This window comes from Nematolebias whitei, chromosome 1 (assembly GCF_014905685.2).
Source record: "Nematolebias whitei isolate Nwh7 chromosome 1, NemWhi1, whole genome shotgun sequence".
NCBI lineage: Eukaryota > Metazoa > Chordata > Actinopteri > Cyprinodontiformes > Rivulidae > Nematolebias > Nematolebias whitei.
Genome location: NC_056498.1, coordinates 78,310,093 through 78,329,182, shown reverse-complemented (window position 1 = coordinate 78,329,182; position 19,090 = coordinate 78,310,093). Strand labels below are relative to the sequence as shown.

The following is a 19,090-nucleotide window of genomic DNA, read 5'->3' as shown; positions in this document are numbered from 1 at the left end:
TGTGTTACAGGTTGTGTTCTGTGTTGTGTTAAATGTTGTGTTTCATGGTGTGTTACAGGTTGTGTTCTGTGTTGTTACATGTTGTGTAACAGGTTGTGTTACGTTACATGTGTAATGTTTTGTGTTACAGGTTGTGTTACATGTTGCGTTACAGGTTTTGTTTCAGGATACGTATTGCATTGTGAGTTGGTCAGTTGTGAGCCTCACCTGCAGCGATGAGCATGGCACAGAAAGTTGGTGAGCCCAGACTGGAAGCCAGGTGTAGTGGTGTGTTTCCTCCAAAGGTGCAGGCATTAACGTCGGCCTTTAGCTGCAGACACACACACACCTGATTAGCAGTGAGCACAGGTGGTAACGGTGCTGCCCACTTCCTGCTTTGAGTCTTTGTTACCTCAGTGATGAGCGTGCAGGCCACCTTGAACAGGTTTTCCTTGACAGCCAGGTGAAGTGCTGTGTGTCCACTCTTTTGCTCTGGTGCGTTTATTTTGGCTCCGCCCTCCACAAGCAGGCGGAGGCAGCGCTCGCCGTCCCTCCTTACAGCCAGGTGGAGCGGCTGAAGACCTGAGGGACACAAGCAAGTTTTGTTACCTCAAACTTTTACTGAGAGGAGCAGCACAGGTAACCTGGCTCTGCTTCTTACCGTGGTAGTCTGGTGTGTTGACCAGATGGGCGTGGCATTCTCCCAGGTGGGTCAGCAGGAGGCGGAGCATCTCAGTGTCTCCGCTCAATGTTGCTAAGTGGACGGGGCTGCGGCCATCTTTGTCCACCAGGCTGGGGTCGGCCCCCGCCCTTAACAACAGCTCGGCCACTTTCGGCTGCCGCGTGATCACAGCCAGGTGAAGGGGTGTCTGTGGGGGTGGAGTCAGCGGGCAGGTGAGAGGCAGCAGGTGTTCAGATTACATGTCACAAATGTACCTGCTGCAGGTGGTTGGATGTCTGCAGCCGTGGTCAGAGGGTTCCATCCACTCGTCATGAACATGAAGGTCAGATTCATTTAAGTATTTTAGATTTATTTTCCAGCATGGAATGATTCGACTAAAAACACGAGACTTATCTCAAGATGAGATCTCAGTTAAAAAGGAACAAAATGACCTCTGTCAGCGATACTCATTAAACCTGTGTGACCTTTGACCTCAGGGATCAAACTCATTCACACAGGGGGTCCAAATTAGAAACTTGATCAGGGATCGGTTATTGTTTTCAATATTTTCATGATAAAAACTGTCGTGTTTTTCAAATATTTTTCTAAACATTCATGCAAAAATATGAAATGAACAAAGGCTTATCCTTCATAAAGTTTACAGATTTTTTTTTAATAAAATACTTTTGTTCATTTCTTGTCTTATTGTAATCACATTATTTAATGATCTCTAAAAACATTTATTTTAGAAAAACATTTCTAAAAACATTTTAAACAAAAAGTTCACTTGAAGTGCTTTAGTTTGACGGTCTCACTAACCCGAGGTGTCCACCACCAGGTTTGAGGATGGCTGCCGCAAGAATCACCAACAATGTTGTGGCCACAGCTCAAGGCAGCTGCCTCGATAATGGAGGCGAGGAACATGGTCCACTCGGACTCAATGTCCCTTGCCTTAACTGGGATGTGTTCAAAGATCTCTTGGAGATGTGAGGCTAGAATCTTTCTGCTAGGTGTTCCCAGCAGATCCTCACTACATGTTTGGGTCTACCTGGTCTGTCCAGCATCTTCCCCTGCCATCTGATCCAACTCACCATCAGGTGGTGATCAGTTGACAACTCAGCGTGTGTCAGAGTGTCCAAAACAAACAACCGCAAATTAAATGACACAACTATGAAGTCAATCATAGATCTACGACCTAGGGCGTCCTGGTGCCAAGTGCACTTATGGGCACCCTTATGTTCGAGCATGGTGGTTTTGATGGACAAACTATGTATAGCACAGAAGTCCAACAACAGAATATTGCTTGAGTTCAGATCAGAGAGGTCATTCCTCTTGATCACACCAGTCCAGATTACCCACATTGCCATTGAAGTCCCCCAACAGAATAAAGGAGTCCCCAGCTGGAGCACCTTCCAGCATCCTCGCTAAGGACTCCAAGAAAGCCAGATACTCCAAACTGCTGTTTTGTGTGTAGGCACAAACAACTGTCAGAGCCCATCCCTCCACCTGAAGGTGCAGGGAATCTACCTCTCATCTACTGAGGAAAACTCCAACAAACAGGCACCAAGTCGATGGACTAAGAGTAGACCTACACCAGTTTGGTGCCTCTCACTGTTGGCAGCTCCAGAGTGGATGAAGGTCCAGCCCCTCTCAAGGAGATTGGTTCAGGAACCCATGCTGGGCATTGAGGTGAGCCCAAATATATCTAGTTGGTACGTCTCAACCTCACGCACAAGCTCAGGCTCCTTCCCCACCAGAGAGGTGATATTCTATGTCCCAAGAGCCAGCTTTGGTAAGCCAGGGTCAGAGCCCCCAGGCTACCGCCCACAGCACAGTGCAACTTACTTGTATGGTCTCTCCAACAGGTGGTGAGCCCATATGAAGGCAAACTCAAGTTACTCATTCAGGCTGAGCCTGACTGGCCCCATGGTTCGAGACCCAGTCACCAGGCCTGGCTCCAGGGTGCCCAGTCTAGGAACAATGAGCTACATTCTGTCTTCTTCATACAAGTGTTCTGAATCGCTCTGGGTCTGGCCTGTCACCTAGGACCAATCCGTCTTGAGAGACCCTACCAGGGACAATTGTCCCCCAAGCATAGTTCCTAGGATCATTCAGGCACACAAACATCTCCACCATGATAAGGTGGTGATTTACAGAGGGTTTTCTTTATCATTATTTTCATCACATTAGAGACGTCATTTCTAACCCAAACTCTAAGCCCGGTCCCACCCGATCCAAATTTGGGGCGGACTGGGCCATGATAATATGCTGGATGGGTGGGCCGGGTCGGTGTCGGGATTTTAGTTAGGTCAGGATCAGCTATGATCCAATTATATGATAACATGGCCTGCCATACCATCACCAGCCGCACACTGCCTTTTCACCGCGAGCTGACAGGCCTTGAAAGAGGTAAATAGTTCAGTTAAGCTTCAGATGGGATTCTAAAAAATGTGAAGTCTGGTCCTCTGGAACCTGTCTAGAGGACCAGACGTCACTTTTTTAGATGTTTCTACCTGGATTATTGTGCATGCATCAGGATATTCAGATAGGACTATACTGCCTGTGATCCATCGCCCAAATGGATGTTCATTCAGCCGCTGCACTCAGTGGAAGTGCGCGGCCGATGACCCAAACAGGTGAGGTCACAAAGCAGACATATCAGAGCAGGGTCTGTGTCTGAATAATGCAGAATGCAGGCAGAAGCAGGGATTAAATGCTCTTTTACGGCCATGAAAGGACAAACACCCCCTCAGCTCCAAATCTTCTGCCCCATGCAGCCGCGTGTCTCCGACCGTTAGTAACTAATTAAAAATTGTGTTTTTTTTTCTGGATTCTGACCTATAATTACTGTTAATTCGTTGGGTCGGGTGGGGTTCGGAAATTATGACTGCAGGCTGGGGCCGGGTTGGATCAGATTTTTTGGACCCAAATGCAACTCTACACAGGTAGACACAGGTAATGGTTGCTCACACTAATGACCACAGAGAGATTTAAACAATTGATGCTGACAGAGGGAAGGGAGGAGGGGCTAAGTGAAGACTAACTGTCAGATGTTTTTCACCTCAAAGTTTGACTCAATTCCTCTCAACTCAAATGGATTAACGTGAGGTTCTAGTTTTATTTTTCTCTCTCCAAGGACCACAATAATGCATTAGCATTGGTGTCTGCCACAGCTGCAATGAACTGGTCACATGCAAATGCTTATATGTATGTGACCAGTTATCAGACTTTTTTAGATTTATCACATGCTGTGGCCTTCACTGGGGGGACGGGTGATCCTGTTGAGGTGGCTAGATGCCCCCCTCAGTATGGTATGGTAGAGGAAACACTGAACAGAATTTGTGCTGGTTAGGAGTAGGGATGCACCGATCCACTTTTTTTAACTTCCGATCCGATCCCGATACCTAAGTCTGAATATCGGCCGATACCGATCCAGTTCCAATTTCACGATCATCATTGATTTTACATGAGGCTGTAATAATCTCCTCTCAAGTACAATTTGTACAAATATTTAATGCAATGTCCAAAAAGGCAACTTGAGGTAAGTTTTATTAATGAGGATAAGTTTTAAAGTCAGAATTAAATTCTGCTAACACAAAACATGTTTATTTTTATTCCTAGCTTTAAAGTGGATATTAAAGTGATTAATTTAAGTGATTGTTTAGTTATTTTATTTTATTTTTTAATAAGGGGCAGATATAAGAATTTTTTTCTTCTTTCTGCACTCTTTTCATTCAATGTTTTCTTTTTGATGATTCTTTTTTTTATTTAGTTTCTTTTAAATGAATGAATAAATTAATTAAAATAAAATGGTAAATGGCTTCAAACATCTGCTAAATTTGTGGCATAAACAAACAGACATGTTCCTGGTTTTAGTATTTTACATCACTTTATAATGTAGCTGTTTTTGTTTCGTTTTTTTTTTTTTATATATATATAATTTTCAAATAATATTTTTTTTTATGATTGTCTACTTTTGTACTGATAAATATCTCCTGGAGGGTAAACTATATCTTGGCTGCAAGTATCAAGCTGCAAAATCCTTCGTTTTCTACAACTGATAGTGGCTGGTCATTAATTATGATGAAGTTTAGCAACTTCTCTGTAAATATTTGAGCTCTGGGGCTTCATCGATGTCTTCTTCTTGTTCAATCCGAAGCAAGCAGCCTTATTTGGGTCAGCCGCGCTCAATCTGTCCCTCCTCAGAGACGGGCAGACTGGACGCGGCTGGCCGGGGTCGAGTTGCCTGTTTCGAGTTGAGCAAAGAGCAGCGCCCCGCTGAAGCCATGGAGCTCGAATGTCCAACATAAAACTAACTTTACCACGGTTTAATGTGGCGCTATGGCTCTGCAGACATTGCACGATGCTGTCTTGCTTTGTGGTGTTTAGTGTAAAATACTTCCACACAACGAACGTGCTTAGATGAAAAGTTTGTTAGCTGTTAGCAACAGTGATGCTAACTCAGTCCTCACGTTGTAGCTGTTTGCAAACTATGAACTGGATTTCCTGAATGTGAGGCGGGTCTTATTACTCTGGGTTCATGAGAAACACCACCGTTCAGGAAATCCATTCCGTAGTTTGAAGCCAACATGCATCATGGAAAGGAAATCTCTGCAGGTTGGATCGGAAAAATCCGATACGTAAATTATGCTGGTATCAGAGGCCAATACTGATACTGGATCGGATCGGCCCCATCCCTACTTAGGAGGTACTATGCTGAAAATTTTTTCACAGGAAACCCATTACTGAAAAAACATAATGATTTGAGCCTGTGCAAGGCAGAGAAAATCCAGCATCAATCCAATCTTGTTTTTAAACTCAATGAAGCTGTTTGTTGTAGAATCAAACCAGCCTGGAGGCAGATCATTAAAAATCATTAAATACTGAGATTAACCGGACTTCTGTTCCTACAAAGAGGATAGAACCCTTTATCTGCACACGTATCAGCTTCAACTGGTTGTTTACCTGTTGTAGGTGGTTGGCCGTGTTGAGGACTCGGTGCTGCTGGCTGCTCAGCAGAGTCTGGACCAGCTGCTGGATGACGGTGCTCTGCAGGTGGATGATGGCCAGGTGTAAGGGCCTGACAGGAAGCAGACCAGGATTGATGACCAGATCAAGAACTTTTCTGTTTTATGTTTTTGAAGCTACAGCTCCTGATGTCTCTTCTCTGGCAGAACCTGAACAGAACTGGACCCAGATCAGGAGTTTAACTGGACTCACGTGTCTCCGTTGGCATCCTGGATTCCACACAGATGTCTCTGCAGGGCAAGGAGGACACGGGCGTCTCCAGTGCTGCAGTACTGCAGCAGGGCGGCGGCAGTCTGTCGGGCGCTCTGAGACACATGGCTGCCGAGTGTCGCAGCTGAAAAACAACAATAAATATTTGAGAACTTCCACAAACAAAAACATTTATTCTATACTCGCAGCATCGTACCGAGCTGAAGCAGCTGCTGCTGCAGTGGCAAGCTTGTTTGTCCACTCCTCTGCTGGGCGACACCTGTCTGAGGGGCGGAGCCTGACATCTGAGATCCTCCCGCTGAAGTAAAACCTGTGTAGCTTCCTGCATAAAAGGCTCCGCCTCCACCTCCTGTACCTCCGTTCATCTGTTGGTGGAACTGGAAACCTGCAGAGACACAAGAACCATGTGTGGTACATGTGGTGGAACGAAATTGTGTACACAGCGTCCCAGTTACATCCAACAAAATTATTAAAATGCAAAAGAAAAACAGTAATAAGATCTAAGATATGAACTAAGACAAACTTTAACTAAAAATACACTAAGCACTAATAGCATAAAAACAATACACCAAACAGCAGCACGAACATGAGTCTGTGTGAGCAGATGAGCACGAATGAACACAGCAACATGAAACAAATCAGCAATGTCAATGTCAATGTCAATGTCAATTTATTTATATAGCACATAAAAACAACAAAAGCTGACCAAAGAGCTTTACAGTTAAGACAGATTAAAAAATTTAAAAAAAGAGTAAAAATGCATCTAGTGCCACTCAAAAACATAAGTTGACAATAAAAACAACACATAACAACAATAAAATCAGCTCAACTTGTTCTCAGACTCTGCATGGATGAAATGCCAAGGAATACAGATGAGTCTTGAGCAAAGATGTAAAAGGCTCATCAGTCTGAGCGGTCTTTAAATTCTCAGGTAAACTGTTCCACAGTTTTGGAGCAGCAACTGCAAAAGCCCGATCACCTCTGGATTTCAGTTTGGATCTGGGGACATCTAAGAGGAACTGGTTGGTAGACCGGAGTGCTCTTACTGGAGTGTAGATGTTAATGAGATCACATAAATATGACGGGGCCAGACCTTTTAAGACTTTAAAAACAAGCAATAAAATCTTAAAATCAATTCGGAAGTGGACAGGAAGCCAGTGGAGAGAAGCCAGGACAGGGGTTATGTGTTCATGTTTTTTAGTTGCTGTAAAAAGATGAGCTGCTGCGTTCTGGACAGATTGTAAACAATGCAAAGATGATTTGTCTAAACCAACATACAATGAATTACAGTAGTCCAAACGAGATGTAATAAAAGTGTGAATCACCTTTTCAAGGTCTCTGAAAGGGAGACAAGACTTCACCTTGGCAATGAGTCTTAGCTGGAAGAAACTGGATTTCACAACTGTATTTATCTGTTTATCAAATTTAAAAGCACTATCAAAAATAACTCCCAGATTCCTGACATTGGAGTGGCTGTATGAAGCCAAGGGGCCAAGCACATTAAGGGTATTACATTTACCAAAGCTGATGACTTCCGTTTTATTTTCATTTAGATTCAGAAAATTTAGTTTTAACCAGACTTTAATGTCATTTAGACAGTTCAAGAGTGGATCCATTGAAGTGACCCTGTCTGACTCAATCGGAAGATATAACTGAGTATCATCAGCAAAGCAGTGAAAAGGGATGTTGTGTTTTTTAAAAATGGACCCCAAAGGCAACATGTAAAAATTAAAAAGCAATGGACCTAAAATAGACCCTTGAGGGACCCCACAGATCAGAGGAGCTGGAGATGAAGAACATTTTCCTAAATGAACAGAAAAACTCCTGTCAGTCAGGTAGAATCTAAACCAGGATAGAACTGTGCCTTTGATACCGACCACCTGCTCCAGTCGTGACAACAAGATGTTGTGGTCCACAGTATCAAAGGCAGCAGAAAGGTCTAAAAGCACTAAAACAGCAGAGCTTCCTGCATCAACAGTTAAAAGAAGGTCATTAAAAACTCTTAAAAGGGCTGTCTCTGTGCTGTGGCCTGATTTAAAACCTGACTGGAATTTTTCACCAATGCTGTTGGCAGTTAAAAACCTCTTAAGTTGATTAAAAACAACTTTCTCCAAAATTTTCGACAGAAAAGGCAGTTTAGAAATAGGTCTGTAATTTAAGAGCAGTGTTGGGTCGAGGTTTTTCTTCTTTATGAGAGGCTGCACCACAGCATGTTTAAAAGTAGCTGGAACACAGCCTGATGACAGGGACATGTTAATTAGGACAAGAACTAATGGACCAAGAGTGTTAAAAATTTCTTTAAACAGGCGAGAAGGAACACAGTCCAGAGGTGAATTAGAAGGCTGCATGTGGTCCACGATGTCCTTTAAAACAACTAAAGTCACCGGCTCAAACTGTTCAAAGGAGGCTGTGGATGGAGGAAGTGAGGAGGGGTCTGTGTAAAGGTGAGTTGAAGAGGGTCTCAGAGCAGAGATTTTATCAATAAAAGACTTAGAAAATTGTTCACACAGTGCAGGAGATTCAGCAACATGAGCAGCATCACAAGGATTCACAACAGAGTTAAAAACATTAAAAAGAACCCGAGGTCTGTGACTGTTGTTTGAAACTATGTTAGATATAAAAGCAGTCTTAGCAGCTTTAACAGCTCTCTGATAATTTATCAAGCTGTCTTTAAAGATGTCCGGGGAAACCTGCAGTCTGTCTTTACTCCATTTCCTTTCTGCTCGTCTGCACTGGCGTCTGAGCGCGCGGGTGGATTCGCACAGCCACGGCTGACATGACTTCCTCTTTTTGGTTTTTAGAGGAGCAACAGAGTTCAGAATGTCAGTGCACACAGAACTAAAAAGATCAGTAAGCTCGTCCACGTTGGACACAGAGCAGAACTGAGGGTTGCAGGAGGTTCGTGCAGCAGCACGAACATGAGTCTGTGTGAGCAGATGAGCACGAATGAACACAACAACATGAAACAGATCAGCAGCAACATGAAACAAATCAGCAGCAACATGATGTGATTTTTCACAGTGATTATTCTGGTTAGAGATTCATGAGTCTAACAGCCTCAGGGTAGAAGCTGTTCCTCAGGCTAGTGGTTCTACACTTAATGCTCCTTAATCTCCTTCCTGAGGGGAGCGGGGCAAAAAGTGTGTGTGCTGGGTGAGTGGGGTTCTTCATGATGCAGGTGGCCCTCTGAATATTCTGAAATTTCTGATTCCTGAATATTCCTGATATCGCCTGAATATTTATAATATTTCCTGAATATTCCTAATATCGCCTGATATGTCATTATTATTCCCAACAACCTGTGATGGACTTGCAACCCATCCAGGGTGTACCCAGACCCTCGCACAGTGATTGCTGGACATGGGCACTGGAGACCCCCGTGACCCAAAATGGAAGAAGTGGGTAAAAGATAATGGATGGATGGATATTCCCAACAATGTTTCGGATGAAGCCAGGCTCTTGTCATATTCACCTGCTTCTGCCAACGTTACATCATCCATTCCCTTTGAAACAGAACTACACTCAGGTTTTACAATAAAAACTTCTTGTTCTGCTGCTGAAGCGGGTATCTCAGGATTTTTGTGTGAATAAAACCCAACAACCCGTGACTGATTCTGTAACAGGCTTCTGAACCATTTAATTTCACAGAACTCAACCTTCTGACCCAGAGACTTCAAGGATGTCATGAAAATCCAGAGCAAATACTTCTCTACGCTGATGATACTGTGATTTATACTGAAGCCTGAATCCTCCTGCAGGAAAGTTTTCTCTCTGCTTCTCAGATCAAATTGAAACAACTCTTAAATAAAGATCATATTTGTGACTTTCAAATATACTTGACTTGGAGAAAGCAGCAGAGTGATTTCAGCTCCAGACATAAAATTATTTAAACTTCTATTTAACCTCAAGTTCATGTTGAACATTATCTGGTCGTACAGGTTTAACTGGTTTAATAGAGTCTGTTTCTGTGGGAAAATTCCCTTTATCCATGATCCATACCTCCAGCTCCTCCTCCTCCTCCAGCAGCTCCTCCAAATCCCCCAGCTCCTCCTCCTCTTCCTCCTGCTCCTCTCCAGGACTCGTAGTGAGGCAGCAGCTTCTGCTTCTTCCTCAGCACCTCCTCTTTGTCTGAAATAGAGCAGGAGGACATGGAAACATCAGATCCTGCAGCAACTGTTTCCACTGAGGTAAAACCCTGAACCTCCTCTTCCTCCTTCGCCTGTGGGTGTCAAAGCCTCACCTTGAACCTGAGGAATGTAGGTGAACTGTTTCGGGTCGCTGCTGTCACCAGCCTTCTTCCTCCTGAGCTGCAAGAACACGGTGACGGGTCGCTCGATCTCGGTGCTGTGATAGGCTGGTGTTTTGAACACGATGGCGTACTGAGGAGGATCAGGAAAAATGAGGTCATAACACTTCCTGTTCTGCATCTTTAAAATCCACAACACATGATGCTGCTGACTCCTGAAGTTACTTGATCATTTTTGGATGATGACAAAATGGGCTGCATGTGCCTCTTACTAAAAGATAACTCTTAAAAATCTTTGATGTTTGGTTTTACACAGTTTAAAAACATATGTAAAGAAGAGTTATTACATGTAACAGTGTGACATTTATACTTTACAAAATTCTAAAATACATGTTTACATGTATTCCATATATACAGTATTTACATTCAATATAACCTTGATTTATACAGATAGTCTCATTGAGCCTCGAGGACTCATTTACAAGAGAGACCTGTTTTAAACAAAGAACACAGATGACAACACTAGACGATCATAAAAAGCATATAAAATGAAAAGTCAATGGAAGAAATGATATCACAATATATATATATATATATATATATATATATATATATATATATATATATATATATATATATATATGAGATCTGAAGCTCTCAACCTTGACCTCTCTAAGTGACTTCAAACATGTGTAAAGTTCCTGGCAAAAACCAAAGCAGACATGTTCCTGTTTTTAGTTTCCTACACCACCTTATAATCTAGCTGTTTTTTTGCTACTTTTTCCTTTTGATTGTCCTTTTGTCTGCCATTTTATTTTAATTTGTAAAATAAATAAATAAATACATTTGTATGTCTCTTTTATGATTGTCTAATGTTATCATTGTTGTCCATTGTTGTCATCAGTCTTCGTTAAAGAAATCAGGTCTCTTATGTAAATGAGTACTGAGGCTCAATGGGATTAACCTGTATAAATAAAGGTTGAATGAATGAATGAATGAATATATATCTACATATATATATATATATATATATATATATATATATATAGATAGAGAGATATATATATAGATAGATAGATAGATAGATAGATAGATAGATAGATAGATATACATAAGTGCTTTAAACCCTTTCCACACTCTTGCAATATTCTAAACAATGTTTCTAAACTCTAAACACTAAAAGAGCACAGAATGTCATTTCAGCTCTCTACCTCCGGCTGCTCTCAGCCACCTGCATGCGCTTTTGGGCACGCCCACTTCTACGCTGCAGAGCGGAGATATGAGGAGGGTGCTTTTCCTGCAGCTCTGGGCTGCACACAGACCTGTGCACCTGCAGGTGCTAAATAATTAAAAATAATTTATTTTAAATAAAAATTCCATGCCGTTCGTGCGGCTCATCCATCAGTCAGCCAATTGTTTGTCATGTCCACTCTTTGAAAATCCGCGAGCGAGTCCGCGCAAAATGAGCTGCGAAGTAGTGAGGGACTGCTGTGTATATAAATATATATATATATATATATATATAAATATATATATATATATATATATATATATATATATATACACACACATCGAAAGAGAAGCATAATTCAAAACATCTATAGATGTCTCGTTAGATGTCGGTGTCTCTCATTAGTGACTTTTGTTTCAAATCTCTCTCCAGTCTGAGCGACATTTCTCTACAGCATTTTACCACTCAGCCCCAGGTGTTTTATATTTGTTTACTTATTGTTATGTCAGACTGTTGAAACTTCACATCTCCATTTTCTGCTCTGTGGAGGTTTTCAGTGACAGACTTCCTGTGAAGCAGACCTTGAGGCTCTGAAACATCTCAGTTTTTAAACTTGGATGCTTAATATAAATGTTTGCAGAAAGGTTAAAGGAATTCCCCGGGAGCTGCAGAAGATTTATTTCCTCCATGAGTCACTGCTGTGGCTCGTGCTACGGCTGTAATCAACCTCTAACCTGTTTGTGAACATCGGTGGGTGAGAAGTCCCCGTACGCCTCCCAGCCTCCCTCGTCGTCCTCCTCATAGAAACGAATCTCGATGTCATCTGAGGAGCACAGCACAAATGCATGCTGGGACATTACAGACAAAATAAACATCTTTCTGAACTTTAAGAGGACCTCTGATAGCTGTGTAAAAAAAAACAGCTGACCTTTCTGAACTTTGTCACAGAGCAGGAAAATCTCATCTCCTCCAAGAACCGAGCCACAGGTCTTGTCCATGCGGGAGATCTTCAGGTTGGAGGCATTGGGTGACTCTGCAGAGGAAACAGGGAGGGTAACCGGTTACCTGAACGTTTGTATAGTCATCAGCTAACAGTCAGAGGGAACCTGTTCAGGTGGGACGAAAACCTGAGAATGAGCCGAGTATCATCCTAAGACTGAAAGGTGTGGAGCTTCAAGCAGTGTGCTGAACTCACGTGCAAATCTTTACAGGTTTAGTCTGTTAAAAGCTCTGACAGAAAATGTTTAATCACCTAAATTAATTTGAGGGAAAAGTAATTTTACATTTTACTTGTTTTTATATTCTCTGATTTAGCATCTATCCATTTTCTACCCCTTATCCGTGGTCGGGTCATGGACGTCCAGGAGAGAAACCCAGACCTCCCTCTCCCTAGTGCCACTCTCCAGCTCCTCCTGGAGAACCCCAAGGTGTTCCCAAGCCAGAGAAAATCAAAAAGTCTTCCAGCAAGTTCTGGGTCTGACCTGGGGTCTGCCCAGAAAACTTACAAAGTGAGGCGTCCTGATCAGATGAACCTCCTCAGCTGACTCCTTTAGATGTGGAGAAGCAGCAGCTCCCTCCAGATGATGGAGCTCCTCATCCGAGCCCCTCTACCTTGAGAAGGATGCTCATTTCAGCTGCTTGGATCCAGCATCTGGTTCTTTCAACCATGATTCATACCTGTTCATAAATGATGATGGAACGTAGACAGACCAGTAAATGGAGAGCTTTGATTTTTCTTCACCACTACTGACCAAAGCAACGCCCTCATTAATGAGGACGAGGCCCTGATCCGTTGATTTGTCTCCCATTTCATGCAATCATTACTCGTGGACAAGTGTCCCAGACACCTGAGCTTCTCCACCTGAGGCAAAGACTCCTCCCATCCATCTCAGGTTGAGAACTGTGGCTCTGCCGACTCATTGTTGAAGATTTCAAAGACAGGGGGCTTTGTTACTCCCAGTTCATCTTTACTATTTGTTTGGGTTTACCAGTTCTGTGTGACAGCCCCCCCCGTCACCTCATCCAACTCACCACCAGGTCGTGATCAGCTGACAGCTTCATTCTTCTCTTTACCTGAGTGTCTAAGACAAAAGACCGCCGGTGTGATGACAAAGTCCATCAACGACCTTTGGCCTAAGGTGACCTGGTACCAAGTACACTGGAACATGGTATTTGTTATGGACAACTCATGCCTCACACACAAGTCCAAAAACAAAACGCCATTTGGGTTCAGATCAAGGAGACCATTTCTCCCAATCACCCCCTTCCAGATACCTGTCCACATGAGCACTAAAAAGACCGTAACAACAGAACCCCCAGATGGATCCACTGGACACCGTCCAGAGACTCCAGCAAGACCAGGTAATCTGAACTGAAGTTTGGTGCATACGTACAAACTGAACCTTCCCTCCTGCAGCCCCAAGCTGCAAGCTGCAGAGAGCAAACTCTCTCATCCACCAGGTCAAACTCCAACACTGAGGCATTCAGCCGGGGGCTTGTGAGTATCGCCACACCCGCCCAACACCTCCCTCCCCGGGCAACTCCAGAGTAGGACAGAGTCCAGTCTCAGTTGTTCCAGAGGCCAAGCTCAGCACAGAGCCATAGTTGGTTGATGTAGCTTAGTCTCACAAGCTCCGACTCTTTACCCACCAGTAAGCTGACAGTCCACGTCCCTGCAGCTGGTTTATGCCACCAGGAAGCGGCATGACCAGAGAGCCCCTCACCTGCCACCTGGCTCACATAACATTTACCTTTGATGGTGCAGGTGGAGGGACACATGAAGGTGGCCAGCCAAGCTCTCCCCCAGACCTGGTTGCAGGGGTCTGGTTGTTGTTGTTTTGTTTTTTATCTAGTCCAGTTTTAGTTTTATTGTTTTAGGAGTTTGTTTTTCAGTACTTTGTGTGTATTAAGAGTATTTGATAAAATGCAGTTCATTAAATTCAAAGATTTCATGTGGGGCTGAGAAATAAAATCCTGTTGGATTTGAGACAAGCTTGAAGCTAAAAGTTTCAATAAAAACACCTTAAATTGTCTTTTTGTCTGAATGATTCTGACGACCTCTCTGATTCTTTATCAGTCTGTCTTTTAAATCTCATGGGAAACACCTAATCTCCAAATTAAGGGTGAAGTTCGGGTTCTTCTTTAGAAACAAATCATGTTTCTCCCTTAGAGCAAGGAAGCTTTTGATCATGGCTACTTTTTGCCAGTACTTGACTATTGTGATGCTGTTTATATGTGCACTTGTAGCTACATTACTCATCACTGTGATCTCTATCTTAAAACCAGTATGTCTTCCCTTTTTAACAGGCGACATGTGCATTGGATGACTTTGGTGTACACGTCTCTTATTAACCTGCTTCCACATTACTTATGTACTTTTATACGAAGAACGACAGTAGTTATGCCTCACGCTCTAAGGACAGTTTGCATCTTCATGTTCCTCGTGTGCGAACAGAAAAGGGCAAGAAAGCTTTTAGTTTTTCTGCCCCCTCAGCTTGGAATGCCCTGCAAGCTGAATTAAAACGGACAGAACTTGTTACTTTGAGTGCTTTTTGCAAACTTAAAAAAAACGACAAAGGATATCTTGTCAACAGTGCCTGTGTTTTAGATCTTAAATTGTTATTGTTTCAAATAATTATTGCCATTTACTGTTATACTGTATGTTTTATATTTTTATATATTTCTGAAGTCTTCATAATCTTGCTACTTGTTTTGTTTTTTATGACGTGTGCTGCTGCCTGTTCTTGGCCAGGTCTCCCTTGTGAAAGATGTCTTGATCTCAATGGGTTTTTATCTGGTTAAATAAAGGTGTAACAAAAATAGAATTGTTGCACTCACTGCTGTCGTAGATGGGGTTGGACACGACTGGTTTCAGGGCTCTGGTGAAGCCGCCGTTGCTGTCCTGCAGGTATGCAGTGAACCTGAGCCGGACGATGTTCAGGTCCATGGTCTTCCCCAGCTCCTTGGCCTCCTTCAGAATGGACATTTCTTCAGTGTCTGCAGAAAAACATTTGATCAAAATTTTTCTCTCAGTGATGTTTTTTTAATCATGTCTGAGGTTTTCTCTGCTCATCTGATAAAAACCTGTTTTTTAACCTCATCTGTGATTTTGACCAGAAAACTAAACGCTCCTCTGAGCAGCAGTCACACGTGCACTGCTCCCAACAAACCACCGGAAAAGAAACACTTTAAAATATTTTAGCTGCTGAGATTATATTCTATAGAAATTACATGCAGTCTTTGTTGAGACTAATACTAACAGAAACAATATTTATTCCTATTTATTGTTTACGTGAAACCATTTCATACATTTTCTTAAATTTTCCCAGCTTAGTAGTTTGACACATTGTTTCAACAACTCAAATTCTCTAGTTTGTGAGTTCAGGTGTGTGTGTGTGTGTGTGTGTGTGCGTGTGTGTGTGTGTGTACCTGACAGGTGATACTGGGTTCCTCTCTGTCTCTTTCGCTCGTCTCTCAACCTTCTGGTCAGAACCTCAGCGACACCTTTCTTGGTCACATGGAGGATTCCCAGGTTACTGAACCTACAGGAAGTGACATCACGGGTCATGACATCACCTCTGAACATGGAACCTCCATGTACTCAGATAAGACCTGATCAAAACAGCAGATCCTGATGGTCGTCATGAAACTAGTTTCTGAATCACTTCAGTTCATGACGGGTTTAAAATGTAGAAAATAAATCACAAAAACTTTGTTTAAACGGCAGGTCGAACAAACAAAGATTAATTTTGTTTCTTTTTGGATGGATTTCTGCCTCTCAGGTTCCTAAATGTAAAACAGTTTGATGAGTCAAAAGAATTCAACGTTAATAAAGACTGAGGCTTTCTGTCCTTTAAACGTCCTGAAACAGACAGAATAAACTTCCTGCTGCAGGAGGAGAGAGAGGTTTTTGTTGTTTAAAAAAAAAAGATGAAATGTGACTTCATCTAAACGTTCCCTAGTTTTATATTAATTTCAGTTAGTCAAATGACAGGAATCAAGTCATTACATTCTGTCATAATGAAAGTGCCGTAAGTTTGAAGAAATCACGTTGATTCCAGTCACTTCTGCCTCCGTCATCAGACTCCTACACGACGGCTGTTTTTATAAAACTTCAGTTTCCTTTGATCAAATCTGTGCCTCCTGGACGGCTTCAGAATCAAAAAATAACATTCTGACTTCCTTTTTGGAGTTTCTGTGTTTTCCAAGACCATAATAATAATAATAACAACAACAACAACAACAACAACAACAACAACAACAACAACAACAACAACAATAATAACATGGTTTATCCAGGTGATTGAATACTGACGAGGCGGTGAGGTCATTGGGGCCAATGTCCATTGTACAGGTGCCGTTCTCATTGCAGTGGCGTCCCACCAGGCTGTGTGCATGGACTCGGGCCGGGTCGGTGTGGGTCACCAGCTGCACCTCCACCTGGGCGTGGCCCACATAGTTATTAACCTGAGACACAAACAGATGAACGGATCAAATGGGAGGTTGTTCCTTAACATCAAGCGCTTGTCTCTGGTGGGGACATTCTGTCACGCCTACCTTCACGGTTGGGTAGGTTCTCCGGTTCTTCTCACTGGAGGCCCCCGGGAGTCCACCGTGTGAGGGACCCTCGCACTCATAACGGAAACGGAAACCCCTCTGCAGGAAGACAGTTGTAAATACAGCTGCTGGAAAACATCTGTTCTGAACATCACTACCAATCGCCTAAAAGTCCTGATCCTGATCAGGTCCTCGTCTTGTTTCACTTTCCCTCCAGTCAACCTGACCGTCTTTTAAAAGTGGTCTGAATGAACAGTTCTCCTGACTTTCATGGTTTGTCTTTTCGCTCACAGAAAAGCAGAAAGTGAGAGCGTGCAGCAGGCGTTCAGGTGCGTCATGCAGCGTTCAGCAGCAGAAACTTCCTGTTTGATCAGCATGTTGATAAATGACTGCTTGGAAAACCCTGGAGAACAGGAAATGAGTGATGAGCCACACGTGGACGGACCTGCTGCTGAGGGGAATCACCGCAATCATCTGAGCGTCTTTTTATACGACTTGATTTGGCAACCGTTTCTTCTCTTGTGATACCAAGACAACGTACAAATACACCCGACTATATTGTATGGTTTTGTGATTTATTTTAAATTTGTGATTTATTTTAAGCCTTCTGTACAGGTAAAAGTATGAACATTTAGAGGTCTCACGGGAAAGAAAAAACCTAAAAACTCACTTTTAATATAAGATCACATTTAAAACAATGAGTATGACTTACACACATTTACACACATTTACATTTAAAATTATAAAAAATAAATACATAAAGTAATCTGCTGTTGTTTAATGACTGCTGAGGCTGAAATTTTAATAATTTTTATTCACATAGAGAAAACTCTAATTTAACCCTTTTTATTCTGCTGTTGAGTTTTACTGCATCTAACATGATCTTTGTATTTGTCTTGTCTTTTATTATTCTTTGTCATGGTTAAGTTGTTCTTATATTCAGTTAAAATAATGTCAAAAATAAAATAAGCCCTGTTCGATTTATTATTCTACACTGAGTTTAATGTGAAGAACTTCAGGTTCATCTTCATCCCGTTCTTTATGTCTTGTGTTATTATTTGGTCTTAAACTAAATGTTGAGGGTTTGTTGGATGATCACAACGACAGGAAGTCAAGCATTTGTCTCACCTGTTTGGGCTCTTCGATGATCTGGATATATGGACCGTGAGCTGAAACACAACCACATGTGAAGTCAGCACCAGACACACGAAACAGTGATAAACTCTTTCTGGAGTCATTTTAGGAAGTTTTAGGTTCAGTAAAGAGGTGCACAGGTCGTTTCCCTCCGAGTAAAGTCTAGAAAGTGTAGCTCTGTGTTCGCAGGTGATGCTTGGGTTGTGGACTGACTCACTTTCTGGTAACCAGTTTGGTGATGCGAGGAGGCTTTAGAAATCTTTGGCGTTTGTAAAGTGTTTGGAACATCTGGGTGATCACCTGCAAACATGTGACTTTGTAAAGCACAAAAAGTATCGGGACGTTGCAGGCAGATCTAGGTGCTGACCACTGTGAGCTGCCACGTCCTTCAGGTACATCAAAGGAAGATATATGAGCTAAAAATGATCTGAAATCTAACAAGAAGAGAACAAACTCTGATGTAGAACAACTGAAGAACTCGAGAAATACTTCAAATCAAAGCATTCTACAAAAATCCATTTAATGCTCTATGTGTTAACAGGATCATTTCCAACTGACTGCAGGTCCCGTTTACACCAACACACCAATGATGGCTGGTTCTGAGAAGATCTTCAGGTACAGGTCCAAAAGATTATACTTGAGAAACTAGCATTTAAAATTTGATGTTCTTTGTTGTTCTACCAAACCCTGACCCCAAAGAACCGAAACCTGACCCTCAAGCCAAAGAACTGAACCCTGACCCTCAAACCAAAGTACTGAACCCTGACCCTCAAACCAAAGAACTGAACCCTGACCCTCATACCAAAGAACTGAACCCTGATCCTCTTTCCAAAGTACTGAACCCTGATCCTCTTTCCAAAGTACTGAACCCTGACCCTCCAAAGAACTGAACCCTGACCCTCATACCAAAGTACTGAACCCTGATCCTCTTACCAAGGTACTGAACCCTGCCCAGTAAACATTAGACGTTGAATTCAACGGTCAATTCATCTCACAAAACCCTCGGAGCATGTGGAGGGGCATTAAGTGCATAACAGATTATAAA

At 42.5% G+C, this 19,090-nt stretch overlaps 1 protein-coding gene across 1 annotated transcript in view; it reads right to left on the bottom strand.

Annotated features, from left to right (window-relative positions):
• nfkb2 (nuclear factor of kappa light polypeptide gene enhancer in B-cells 2 (p49/p100)) overlaps positions 1–19,090 on the bottom strand; it is a 38,200-nt gene that overhangs the window by 7,578 nt on the left and 11,532 nt on the right. Inside the window, exons 3-17 of the mRNA XM_037698164.1 lie at positions 18,040–18,080; positions 16,912–17,010; positions 16,670–16,821; positions 15,784–15,896; positions 15,193–15,351; positions 12,284–12,388; positions 12,090–12,178; positions 10,119–10,257; positions 9,878–10,006; positions 6,075–6,263; positions 5,861–6,002; positions 5,606–5,720; positions 641–848; positions 392–561; positions 208–310 (exon numbers count right to left, since the gene is read on the bottom strand). Of these exons, the coding sequence (XP_037554092.1) occupies positions 208–310; positions 392–561; positions 641–848; positions 5,606–5,720; positions 5,861–6,002; positions 6,075–6,263; positions 9,878–10,006; positions 10,119–10,257; positions 12,090–12,178; positions 12,284–12,388; positions 15,193–15,351; positions 15,784–15,896; positions 16,670–16,821; positions 16,912–17,010; positions 18,040–18,080 (1,953 nt within the window). The remainder of the gene's footprint in view (positions 1–207; positions 311–391; positions 562–640; positions 849–5,605; positions 5,721–5,860; positions 6,003–6,074; positions 6,264–9,877; positions 10,007–10,118; positions 10,258–12,089; positions 12,179–12,283; positions 12,389–15,192; positions 15,352–15,783; positions 15,897–16,669; positions 16,822–16,911; positions 17,011–18,039; positions 18,081–19,090) is intronic.